The sequence below is a fragment of the Phyllostomus hastatus genome, unplaced genomic scaffold (assembly GCF_019186645.2).
Source record: "Phyllostomus hastatus isolate PE091 unplaced genomic scaffold, TTU_PhHast_1.1 phas_scaffold_21, whole genome shotgun sequence".
In the NCBI taxonomy this organism is placed as follows: domain Eukaryota; kingdom Metazoa; phylum Chordata; class Mammalia; order Chiroptera; family Phyllostomidae; genus Phyllostomus; species Phyllostomus hastatus.
This window is the reverse complement of record NW_025334017.1, coordinates 4,700,753-4,713,923: the sequence shown is the minus strand read 5'-3', so window position 1 is coordinate 4,713,923 and position 13,171 is coordinate 4,700,753. Positions and strand designations below refer to the sequence as shown.

At 39.9% G+C, this 13,171-nt stretch overlaps 1 protein-coding gene across 3 annotated transcripts in view; it reads left to right on the top strand.

The window, feature by feature from the left end:
• Window positions 1-13,150, top strand: part of NSMAF (neutral sphingomyelinase activation associated factor) — a 143,898-nt gene extending 130,748 nt beyond the window's left edge. For 2 of the 3 annotated variants that reach the window (XM_045860979.1, XM_045860976.1), the window contains exons 20-31: window positions 396-438; window positions 749-912; window positions 2,818-2,926; window positions 4,023-4,081; window positions 6,848-6,915; window positions 7,691-7,758; window positions 8,204-8,327; window positions 9,178-9,261; window positions 10,195-10,345; window positions 10,878-10,980; window positions 11,123-11,232; window positions 12,472-13,150. In XM_045860979.1, the coding sequence (XP_045716935.1) occupies window positions 396-438; window positions 749-912; window positions 2,818-2,926; window positions 4,023-4,081; window positions 6,848-6,915; window positions 7,691-7,758; window positions 8,204-8,327; window positions 9,178-9,261; window positions 10,195-10,345; window positions 10,878-10,980; window positions 11,123-11,232; window positions 12,472-12,566 (1,178 nt within the window). In that variant the 3' untranslated portion in view covers window positions 12,567-13,150. The remainder of the gene's footprint in view (window positions 1-395; window positions 439-748; window positions 913-2,817; window positions 2,927-4,022; window positions 4,082-6,847; window positions 6,916-7,690; window positions 7,759-8,203; window positions 8,328-9,177; window positions 9,262-10,194; window positions 10,346-10,877; window positions 10,981-11,122; window positions 11,233-12,471) is intronic. The other variant, XM_045860978.1, reaches the window with a different exon arrangement.
• The last annotated feature ends 21 nt before the right edge of the window (window positions 13,151-13,171 follow it).

Genomic DNA, 13,171 nt, shown 5'->3' with positions numbered 1-13,171 from the left:
AAACCAGCAGCAATGCACCTTCTCATCAGTTTCAGCTCTTCCCTACCTCCAGGTTTCTCAGATGACAAGGGAGTGGAGTTGGAAGTTCGGGCTTGATTTCTCACATGCCTGAGCAGAGGGCAGAATGACTGCCCCTCGGGCAGAAATACTGTTGACTGAGAAATGCACTGAGATAATTGGTCCTCTTACCTGTCAATTAGATTTCTGCTAAGCAAAAGATAGTAATTCAAACTGATGTAGGCTGAAATTGGATATTATTAGACCATTTTACAAAGTGAAAATCAATTTCTTTGAATAAAAATTTGAAGTTGTTACTGGGTTTTAAAATTCTGAGCAGAGTGTATATTATGACTGAGCAGTACATCTTTCATGGTGTTTTATGTCTCTCTTTTCAGTATTTCATCCCCTGACCTATGAAGGAGGTGTAGACCTAAACAGGTACTTATGTCTATAAGGAACTTCTTCTTGATTTTCAAATACCTCTTCAACTAAAATTAGTTAAAACTAGTGCACTTATTTAATAATATTGAAGTATGGAAAATTCACAGCTAAGTATATCTTGCTTTTACTGTTTTTGAGTTACTGAGCCTCAGAAAGTTTTCAAAAAATCTGTGATAAGATTTGGACAGTCCTGCTGTTAGTATTTGAAGGTTAATCTCTCTCCTGTTGGTCAGTATTATTTGAAACGTGTACTTTCCCGAAGCTCGAGCCTAGCGGCTCACTGCATTATTTGTGCTCTGTCCTAAAGCATCGAAGACCCCGATGAGAAAGTGGCCATGCTAACCCAAATCTTGGAATTTGGGCAGACACCAAAACAGCTCTTTGTGACACCTCATCCTCGAAGGATCACTCCCAAGCCTAAAAGCTTGTCCCAGACCTCCAGTTACAATGCTTCCACAGCAGATTCTCCAGGTAAATTTGCAAAGAGAAGAAATATGAGCATCTCTTGTTTTTCTCTGACGAAGACGTTTCTAACGATTCTGAAGAGGAGATGAAACGGAAACTGTTATGCTGCTTAGAGAGCAAAGTTTGAGAGCAAAGTTTTCTTGTCTCCAATTCTGCTGTCTGTTCCAGGCACATTCAGACTTCTTATTAGAGTTTATCATCTTATTGGAGTTCTCCTAGAAAAAAAATAGTTTTTGTTCTTATTTTGTTCATTTTTCACTATTAACTTTAAAGGAACTCCAGTTACTGTTATTTCCTGGTAATTTGAAATCTGGCGGTATTTTTATTGTTAACATTAGGGTTCTGTTTCTTTTCTGTGCTTTCTCAGGCTGGTGTTTGATTGTTGGCCAGTCCCTTGTTGCCGGCACATCCTGGCCTGGCTGCCCTCACAGGCACCTCTGCCCTGCTCTTCCCCCAGTTCCTTCCCCCATCTCCGTCCAGCTGTCCTCTCCCATCCCCACAGCCTACAGACCTTCCATCCAGTTCTGTTTTCTGTACTTGACTTTATCTCCTTATTCAACCATTTGACGAACGTTTACCAATTATCCGTTCTGTGCCAGGCATATGTTAGGTGCTGACATGAAATGGACTCTGTTCTCACATCTAGTATTTGGAAAGGGTGGAATGTATTCACACCTTCATCCAGTTATCTGTGTTTTATATTTCACATAGGACAGCCTCCAACCTACAGGCTCTTAGGAGTTTGACACTGCGTGGAACTTTGAGAGCAAAGTTTTCTTGTCTCCAATTCTGCTATCTGTTCCAGGCACATTCAGACTTCTTAGGCACACGTCGTCGCTGAGCAAGCTCTCAAGTGTGGAGGGACAGCTCACCAGAGTCACATGACCCAGGGCTGGCTGGGAGTACTTCTCTAAAAGATAACCCCACTGGGTTAAGTCACAAAGATCATAGGATTATCTCGTGATGCCTCTTAAACCCGTATTTTGCTTACTCACTGGCCCTGTACCACTGTCTTGTGATTATTTTAAAGGGTAATTGTTTCAGCCTTTCTTAGAAATGAAGGGATTATTTAGCTAGTCCTGTCCAAGAGTACTTGGGGTAATTGTCTTCATCTCTGCTTCCTCCCCCACAAAACCAGAGCAAAACTGCAGCATTCTTAGGGAAACAGCATGCGTTTGCATAAACTGCTGACAAGGAAATGGTTCTTCAGGCTTGTATTTCCTGAAGTTCTTAATTTAGGGGCCAAGTAAAGACTTTGCAAACATTGATAAAAGTATAAAAATGTTCTGATATTTAAATATACTTCTTAATCATTCTCCAGATTGTTAGGGTGGTCAGTGGCATGGGCTGTGAAAGAATTCACAGAGAAGGACGTGTAGAGAATGAAGTTTGTGTTCACTGGCAGATAAAGGACGGGGCATGCTGTGCAGAGATGCACCAGCACTGAGGGGTGGGGGCTTTGAGCTTTCACTGGATTAGGAAAGGGTGGGGTTGCTGCTGTGTGGCCCTGGGCAGTTGGGGCTGCAGTTTGTTCCAATGTTATCTCCTGCCAGTGGCTGTGGAGAGCGGTTAGTTCTTACCTCCAGTAATTTCCAGCCCTGGGGACAAGCTCAGAAGAGTGAAATGGCAGTCCTGTTTACCAGGGTCACAGGCCCACTCAGCACATGGTGCCACGAAGCAAATGGCTCCGGCTTTACCCTTTCACAAACGATTTTTATTTTATTTAGATTATATACCTTATTATTTTTGGAGCTCTCTAACAAGTACATTTCAAAGCTATTATATTTTGGTGGGACATTTTGTGGGGTTTTTTGGTTGTTTGATTTTAATAGGAAATATTGTGACTCTGATGCTTGTTGTCTGATGCTTGTTAGTACTTTAGTTGACTCACTTAGCAATAATTTAATGTAGTCTCTCCAGGTGAAGAGTCCTTTGAAGACCTGACTGAGGAAAGCAAAACACTGGCCTGGAATAACATCGCAAAACTGCAGTTGCATGAGCAATATAAAATCCACAAAGAGTAAGGCTGTCTCTGTGCTGTCCTTGTAGAAGCTGGGGTCTTGGCCTGGTGTGAGATTGTTTTAAGCTGAGTCAAGGGGGAAGTTCTCTTTCAATGTCATCTTGATTGTTTTTTATCTCCCCAGAATGTCCATAGTGATATAGTGATCAGCCAGCTGAGGTCAATGTGGCAAAGGAATTTTTGGCACAAAACAGATTTGTGCTGGCCTACCATGTTGTCATTTCTATAGTCAGTCATTTTAGAATTTTAAAAATAATACCTGTACTTCCAAAACATTGAGCTTGCTGTTGGACCTAGAGCGGTTATGTGTTCCCTGTCTTCTGCTACTAAAGATATTTTTATAAAACTTCGGTAGAAAGACTAGAGGAGCACTGGTCACCTGATTGTCCTGTTACAGGTGAGGAAATGCAGCCCAGAGACAAGGCTCCGTGTCCTGTTCCACAGCCATGGGCATCCTATCTGACGTTTTGATGTTGTGCACACCGTGGGCCATGGGTGAAACAGAACATGCCAGTCTGCTTTAGATCAGTGGTTTACAATCAGAGCACAGCCTTGGAAAAGAATACGTAGTTGCTCCTTATTCACTGTAACCGTGCCCTTTCTTCCCTCAAATTCTCTGTTACATAGAAAGGGGCCTTGTAATGCAGGGCAGTGAAGACATGAATGAAACTTCAACAGGACATGCTAGAACCACTCAGTGGTGTCATCGTCGCACAGGGGCTAGGTAAATTTGATTCACTCATGATGCAGGCGAAGTGAATGTAAAGAAGAGTTTCAGTCATTCGGGTGAGAGATAAAGGGGAATTGAGGGAGAAGCATTAGTAGTTTTCCAATTGTCAGCAATGTATTAACTTCAAATGAGGCCACTAGGGAAGCGTGAGTGGGAGTGTTTTCTGGCCACAGGTATCGGCAGCACAGAATTAGAAGTTGCCAGGCTGTGATTTGGTAATGGCAGGTGTCATGTGGGACAGATCCAGCAGATAAGCTGTGAAGAAAACAGTTATAAAAATTTGGTAAAATTAAATCAAGACCTTGAAAGAGACCAGTGTCCTAGTGCAGGATTGATGGTAATTCATAAAACTTTGTTTTTAAACAGGGCAGTTACTGGAATAGCAGTCTCTTGCAATGGATCATCAGTCTTTACCACCTCACAAGGTATGTTTTCCCACCTGAAAAAGGGCTTTCCTAGAGTCATAGTGTCCACATCTCTTCACTCTCAGTCAAGGACTGTACTTGCATGTGCCGCCCCCACATAAAATAAATTTTGAGCAATTATTTTGTGGTTTATCACATACAATGTTATTGTAGTTTGCAAAAAAACAATTATGAAAAATGCCTTTCTGTTGCTAAGAAGGTTTCCCAAAATTTAAAGGGAAGAACCGAAAGAGTTTGTTTCCCATCTTCTTGCTTGGGAGGAGCCTTGCCCACCAGCGCTGGAGGTGCACCTGATTTCTTGTGGGTGGCTGGGGAGAGAACGGGAAGCAGGGCTGGAGCCACTGTCAGACAGACCTGGAGCGTCACAGGGTCTGGGTTGTGCACGTTTTCACGTGGGAATGATGATTTGAAGTGAAGGTTTTCATTTTTGTCACTCAGTATATGTTCAGGGTGCTTGCTGTAGCATTTGGCTTGAAATCTAATTCCTATATCATTAATGTGCTTTTGCATTACCAAAATTATGAAAAACCCTGCAATGGCTTGTTGATATGACTTGGAATAATTATATTTGAATGATACATTAGAATTTAACTATTTTGATCTTTAAAAAGGACTAAGCATAAAGCATCTCTTGCTGTGTACAACATTGCTTTCCCTGGCGTCTGTACAGCATGTACTTAATTCAATCACCTGTTGCCCTGCTGTGTTCAAAGCCTGGTGACAGGCACTCCCGAAGGTGTGGAGATGAAAAGAGTAAGGTGTTAGCCATCCTGCTTAGATTTTAGACAGCTGATCGTGGCAAAGTTAGTAGCTGACTATTTTGACTCTGTTTATTCAGTCTTTATCATATGAAATTATATTTTTCATCCATTAAGTTAAGAAATAATGCTATCCAACTCAACACCTCCAGGGGAAAATCAGTTACTGCTGTCAGACTCTTTAATCATGGTTTATTATCTGTAGCATGTCATTCCTTTCTCTTTCAAATACCGTCTCAGATTTCATAGCACAGAGTTTTCCACAAAGCCTAGAAAATGATTCTCCTGTAGACCAAAGGAAGTGACTGTGCAGGACACACACTGGGCCATGCTGGGGCCACCGACACGATGCTCTGGGAGAAGAAGGCAGTCCCTGTCTTCCCAAGATTTCTGCCTGCCACGTTTGCCGACAGTCACGCAGACAAAAGGCTTTTCCTTAGGCAAAGCCTGTGTTCTTAGCTGGATTGGCCTGATGTGGTTCGTTAAATCCTTCAGCTTGTTGTACTTTTGTGACCTTGTAAATCATGAGCATCAAGGGTTTAAACCTCCAAGGCTTATTAATTATTATATTGCTTCTTTGTGAATTTGCCAAATAAAGGAGAGAGATATTTCATTTTCCATAAGTGACAAGCTTTTATATTTTTGTTTGTTTCTTCTCAATCTTAGTAATTCATATCACTGATTCATATGTATCCTGATAATTACCCTAAAGTTGCATTTCTTCCTCAGATATGCCGTGTATATTTAGTTATGTGGGCATGACGGGAACCCATCACAAATGAGACTAGCTCTTCAGCATCTGTAACATGATCATTTCTGGTATGGGGAGGGAACCTTTGATGTCAAGAAAACATCGTTACATACCAGGCTGGCCTATGGTTTTCTATAGGTTGCCCCAAATTAATAAGCTTAAGCAGGCTTTGTGGTGAATACTCAGAATTGCCAAATAAACAGGTCATTCTTTGGAATCAAAAGCAAGGTTGGGAAGAATGTCAGAGTGACTTATACCCTCAGGGAGATGTTTGGTGATATTGTATTCATTCTTCTGTTTCTGTTTTCAGGCTAATTTGGGAAAATGTTTTATTTAAACTCATGTTTATAAAGACTCAAGACTTCTGTGTGTTAGTGTTGCAATAAATTGAAATATTAAATTTTACTATAAAAAAGAATTATTTAACACTCATTCTGACCTTTATCTATCATGTTGTATGTTTGTAAATGTTACATATTTCAAATGTGGGATGTTTGGAGCACATTGTGATTTGCAAGTCTTGCTTTTTTTAAGGGGTTTGGGTACACTTCTAAAACTTGTTAGGCAGGGAAATTAAAAGCTTGGATATTATAATCCCAACTTTATTATTCTTTAGAAAGTTAGTGATTCTCTTCCATAAATGCTAATTCTGTACAGGTATCACACCAAAATTGGTCTATTGGTTAAAAAGGAACAAACTTATACTGCTGTAATTCTTAAAAAAAAATTAAACTTTCTATTTTTCTCCTTTTTTTAAGGTTTACTTCTTTATTTAGACTTTATTTATTTACCTTTAGAGAGAGGGGGCAGGAGGGCAAAAGAGAAGGAGAGAAACATCGGCATGTAAAAAATACATAGATCAATTGCATCTCACACACCTCCAACTGGGGACCTGGTCCGCAACCCAGGCATGTGCCCTGACTAGGAATCAAACCAGCAACCTTTTGGTTTGCAGGCTGGCACTCAATCCACTGGCCACACCAGCCAGGGCTGTTGTACTCCTCTTTAATTTTAGCTTATAGCAGTTATTACGCTTAACCCTGTGTTCACTCATACTGAAATGTCAACTGTGTCTATACTGGGTTTTAAACTGATTTCCTTGTCAGGGAGTTAACAGATCATAGCATCTTGCTGTTGGAGGAGGAGTTAGGTCACCTAACCCCATTTACCACCCAGTGCGGTCAGGAGCGTGCCCCCTGCAGCCTTCTCTGTCATCTCTGTGGTTCTCACGTGGTTGCCTTCTCACTGTTAAATTAGATTCCACCTTGAAGATGTTTTCTAAAGAAACCAAAATGCTACAGAGAAGTATATCGTTTTCAAATATGGTGAGTTCATTTTAATTTTAAGTCAGTGTCATGATAATATAGGCACACATATCATGACATTTTGTTTCTCTCGAAACAGTTGGGTTTATTCCTGTATGGTATTGACAGAATGCTTTAGTTAGATTATTTCTAAATTCAAGTTAAACTTTTTTCAAGTTGCCTCATTCTCATAATGAAATTTCATTTGTAGCCTAAAAAACTTGAACTGCTGCTACCCAGTAGAGCTCTCCTTAATCTTTCCTCCTTGGAATTTTCAGACTAAATGTATATATGCTACTTAAGTAACTTATGCATATCTGAGTTGCTAGAATACCCAATACTAGAAAACCAATGATTCTGAAAAAGCACATTTTATTGTTAATGTAAGTCACCCAAAAGATTCTGAAACTCCCTAAAGAATTTTGGAAGTTCTTACCCACATTAACCTGTAACCCTGAGATTGTGCTTGCATTCTTGAGGATAATCCCCAGCCCGCCCTCACGCATGACTTCCTCCAGCGTTCCTGGCAGTTCCCCCAGCCCAGGACGTGAGGGAGGCCTTCCACAGCCCCTGAACATGGTCAGGCTAGACCTGGTGCACTGGATACACTTTGACTTTCCTACACTTGGGAGGAACCAAGGCTTCTGGAATTAACCAGTTGGAAAAAAAACTTTGTAAATATCAGAAGGCTAACAAACAGAATATGAGCATTAATTTGGGGGATCTCATAAGATAGTTTTACTATGTTAGGGACTAACTATTATAAATTATTAATGTTGAATCATTTGTGTTTCAGGCCTTATCATCTTGTTTACTTTTACCAGGAGATGCCACTGTCATAAGTTCTTCATGGGATAATAACGTGTATGTACCTGTGCACACTTCTTTGTAATTACACATGCATCTCACCACTGTGTGGACTCAGTGTAGTAAGGACAGAATCTCCCATTGCCAGGACACTGTGTAGTGTTTTTTTTTGGGGGGGCGGGGGGGGCGGGAACAAATATTAGATGAGGATATTTCTGTTGGATTTGAATATGATTATTTGAATCTAATGATTTCTCCAGTTGAACTGTTTCTCTAAATTTTAAATTGAGGTGAAAACAAAGATAAGCCAGACCTGGAAATTTCTAGTTTCAAATTAAAATTTTCAGTTTTTTGGTTTGCTAACATGAGAACAAGTAATTTGTAATTCTAATGGGCCTTAGTAAGTATAACATTAAACAATATGATGTTTCTTGAATATGTGTTTGAGTCTTAAAATTAAGCTGAATGCTGTTTTAATAGTTCTCATTATCTTTTATGTTAGCTATTTTTATTCCATAGCATTTGGAAGATGCCAAGACACATTAATGGGACATGATGATGCTGTTAGTAAGATCTGTTGGCATGACAACAGGCTGTATTCTGCATCGTGGGATTCTACAGTGAAGGTTATATATTTCTATCTTACAATGTCTGTATAATAAAAATATTATAAACCATTTAACTACCTGTTAACATGTTCAATCACTGGTTTTCACAAAGCATGTGATATATAAGAATATTGAATATTATTGCTTTTTAAATGTGTACACTTCTCAGTATAATAGGAAGTTTCCATGATTTTCCTACTGTGTGTTCAACTAGGGGTGGAATGATCTAGTATTCGTTAGACAGCGGAGCTATGGAGAAATGACCCCTTTCATCTAACACAGTTGGAACTAGCAGTTGACCAGTTAATCAGAAAATTTCAAGTTAAAGTGGGAATCATTAAAAGATAATACATTTTATTGAAAGTTTAAACATACAAATGCACATTTCATTCACCATTCTGTGGATCGTAGGGCTGTATATAAACTACACCAGTATTCATCATCTTCATTTCTAATCTTCATTTGTGTAAAAAGAAGTCAAAAACCTAGAACCATTATAATTCCTTCAAAAGTTTTTCAAGATTTGTCCCCCATTTTTGTAGATAAGTTTCTTTCCTGCACCTCATTTCAGCAATTTTTCGGTAGTCTTTTCAGAACATTAGTAGACATGCAACACTCATATTCCTTAGTTCACACAGTACTTAAATCCCATAAGGGATGGAAAGAGACACAGGTCCAGTCGACTCTTGGTAAGCACAGGATGGCAGGAATAAAAGCACGGGCACTGCAGCACTGCAGAACGGGAACCAGAGCGTTAGGCAGCGCATTTGCTTGTGTGTTTCAGTGGAGGTTGTTAGTCAAGAGTTCTTCACTTTATTAGAAATACTTTTATATTATGTTTGTAAATATCTTCTGCATTGTGTTCTAGGTGTGGTCTGGTGTTCCTGCAGAAATGACAGGCACCAGAAGACACCAGTTTGACATGCTGGCCGAGCTGGAACATGATGTCAGTGTGAGTACCAGCAACAAAAGTGCATAAAACCTGAGCTTCAAAGTCCGGGCGTTTGAGGGGGATTCTTGGTCTCACTTGTGTGTATGACCTTTTGCTTTGTGTTAGGTTTGCTTATTGGAGATCATAGGCTGACTCTCAGTTCTTTTCTTTGAGTTGACTTTTTGGGTTTCCAAGTCCACTTTTGTCTTTTTTTCTTCAGTTTACTATTTCCCTGAGCACGGCATTGAATATTTGGGTATCCTCAGACTATCTCAGGCAACAAGATGTGACCCATTGTCTTTCATGTTTTCTGACACAGAAGGTAAAAGGGACCATCTGTCTAGGATGATGCACAGCCACAGCTGAGGACACTGACCTGATATTTGGATGGCCCAAGTGTGTGCAGCCTGGGGCAGACCCAGGGCTGGCACCTGGTACCTTTCACATAGTTTCCACTGGGTCCCACTGCCACATCTTAGGCTGTAGCTCCCAGTTCTCTGAGGTTGGGAACTGATGCCTAGTTTGCATGGTCGACAGACGAACTGAAGTTGAGAAATATTTATTCAGTGTATAATTCAAGATGGATATGCAGGTATAACCTTGAGACCTCCCCCTTCTCCCAAATCCCTCCATTAGACACCAGTCTGCTGTTTGAGGCAGGTTGCCACCTTGCTACAACTTATTATTCATAGAGTTAGATGGACAAGTTTAGGCTATTTTAAAACCAAATTACATTTCCAATAGCAATACTTCATCTTATTCACTAGCATACAAAGAATTTTGTCTTTAAATATCATTCAGCAGGTGATATTGAAATACATCTGCATTAACTACACCAGTACACTGTGCCATAGAGTTTAATCTGCATCATTGCATCCACTTACTTGAATGAGCCTAGGGAAACATAGCTTATGACCATAATTCTAAATGAGGTACTTCTGTTTCCTTCCTTAGGTAGACACGATCAGTTTAAATGCTGCAAGCACACTGTTGGTTTCAGGCACCAGAGAAGGCACGGTGACTATTTGGGACCTCACGACAGCCACGGTACTGCACCAGATTCCATGCCATTCAGGGATTGTATGTGATACTGCTTTTAGCCCAGGTAGTATTATTATCCTTTTTAATACAAATGATACTGGGGGCATTAGAATTATCACTTTGAAATACATGGGAATTTAAAAGAAAAATACCTGGCTGATAAAAGAGGTTTTGCCTATATAGCTAAACCTACTTCATGGCAGAATGTGGTATACTGGTGGCATTTGCACCTAGTAGAAAAATTGCATTGGGTATTATTCTTTATTCCTCAGCTCATCAAGAAATTAATTTGTAAGATATAAATGAACTCACACCAAAGGGTCATTAGCCCAGTGTCTTAGAAACAAAAGCATATCTTTCCCTGCCCCCACTTCCCTCCCCTTAACAGTTGATTTGAGCCAAGCTGATGACATGCAGGGGAGGTAGGTCTCAAATGGTCCAAATCAAGCATTTCAAGGAGAGGGTAGTCACTGGTTAACTAAAACAAGCAGCTCAAAGAAAATGAGTATTAGGTCACTGGATGAGAAATAAATCTCAGAGTAATCTAAAACAGCCTGCAGCAGTGACCCTTGTCTGTGTTTCACCTCACGTTACAGACAGTCGCCATATCCTCAGTGCAGGAGAAGATGGTGGTCTGAATGTAATAGATGTGCAGACAGGAACGCTTATCTCCTCTATGACTTCAGACGAGCCTCAGAGGTACAGTTTGGGGGGTTATTAGTGGTGAAGACATTTACACACAAGTTCATGATCATGCCTTTGGGCTTGCTTTTGGCCAGTGTAATACAGGCCTTCCTTCAGGATGGATGATGAAATGATTATTTCTAAATCACTCTTGCAGGTGCTTTATCTGGGACGGAAATACTGTTTTATCTGGAAGTCAGTCTGGTGAACTTCTTGTTTGGGACCTTCTTGGAGGAAAAATCAGTGAGAAAATACAGGGCCATAAAGGTAAAGTTATTTGGCTGACTTGACCTTTCTTCCTAAAATACCGAACTCAAACCTGCTTTCCCAGAAGTCCTTGACACAGCAATTAGAGACAAGGAGAAACAAAGACATCCTTATTGGAAAGAAATAAAACTAATATTATTTGCAGATGACATACTATATGTAGAGAATCCTCAAGATTTCACCAAAACACTATTAGAACTGATGAATGAATTCAGGGAACATAACTCTTCTCAAGCAGAAAACACCCCATGTACCCTCCATACTGTAAACATTCCCATCTAACATCCTGGTTGGCCAGGTGGTATGCATTTCTTGGGTCCTTCGGGATTTAGGTTTATGTTGACACACATTTGACTCCAAAAAGGAAGTTTTTACATTAAGTTCCATATAGAGCATTAAAAACCATAGTGAAAGCTGTAATAGTTCAATACAGTTTAAAAATATATACCAAAGTAGAGAATCACAATGAAAAAAGCTGTCATCTTTTTGTCACCTAGCACTGTCTCCTGCCTCTCACACTTCTCTTCATCTTGGTTTTCCAGTTTGATCCTGGATGTGGGTCCTTATTGTTGAGAGGGTGTGTTTGCACATGTACACAATTGTTCTGTGGGGTTTTTTCCCCACTTAATAGTATCTCTTGGAGACTCACTGTAGTTTTTTACATTTGCATCATTTCCTCCTGATCATGTGGAGCAGGGGTGTCCAACCTTTTGACGTTTCTGGGCCACACATTAAATACACACACACTAATGAAAACTGATGAGCAAAGAAAGGCTTTTAAGCGAATTTACAATTTTGTGTTGGCCCACATTCATAGCCATCCTGGGCCACATGCGGCTTGCAGGTTGGACACCCCTAATGGACTGTTTATGACTTTTAATTCTTCTGGTATCTAGTTGTAAGTCTCTGCTATCTTCCCACTGTGAATGGAAACTTCCCACCTCCATCCTTTGGCACTGTTTTGTGTGGTTAGTTCTTCTTATCCCCTACCTCCTTCCTCATCTGCTTCCTGACTTTCACTAGTGGTACATATCTGCATTCTCTTCTGTATCCATAATCCCAGTTGTTTTAGCTTTACCTTTAAAAGGTTTCTTATTTTCCCCAAGTTCTTTATATCAAGCAGTTATTTTTAATTTCTGAAGATTTTATTATAGGACAAGACAACACAATGTAGTACTTATTAGTGTTCTTGGGCTCTTGTTCCACTCACTCCCTAACCACAATGCCTCCTTCTCTTAGGTGCTGTGACATGTATATGGATGAATGAACAGTGTAGCAGTATCATCACAGGAGGGAAAGACAGACAAATTATGTTCTGGAAGTTGCAGTATTAAGTGCCTTTTCTTCTCCTGAATATTAAATTGAACTCTATTTAATGTATTTTTAAACCAAACTTTTAAATGAACTGGTGAATTGAATGTGCAATGATAATAATCGGAAGTGTTACCACATAAGGAATTTGTGGCTTTAAACTTTCTAAAGCATGGTAACTTCACTGAAAACTATTAGTTGCCATCTTCTGAGGCAGTTACATTTGCAAGGCCAGTGGTCATCCCAGTGTGGTGATGGTCAGAAGGCAGGTTTGAGTGGCAGAGAGGGAGATACTCAACTGACCTGGGGAAACGTTCAGAAAGCACTTATCAATACAGAATTTTCCAAGAAAATGTGCAGTATATGATACTATTTCTGAGTCACTCAATTTTGTCTTCATGATCTACACAATTGCTGCCCATTGGGTTTTTGGGTGTCTGTTTTCATGGAGTGGTTACTTTCTATAACCTACTGTCCCCAGATTCTAAGAACCTGGGGAAGGATTAGGAGTTCTTATAATAGTTACTGTATATAGGAATGGTTTATTTCATTGCAGCTATTAAATGTTCATCTTTTCTAAACATTAAAAGTATTTTTCTGTAATTAAGCCAGTTTTCATTTTCTCATT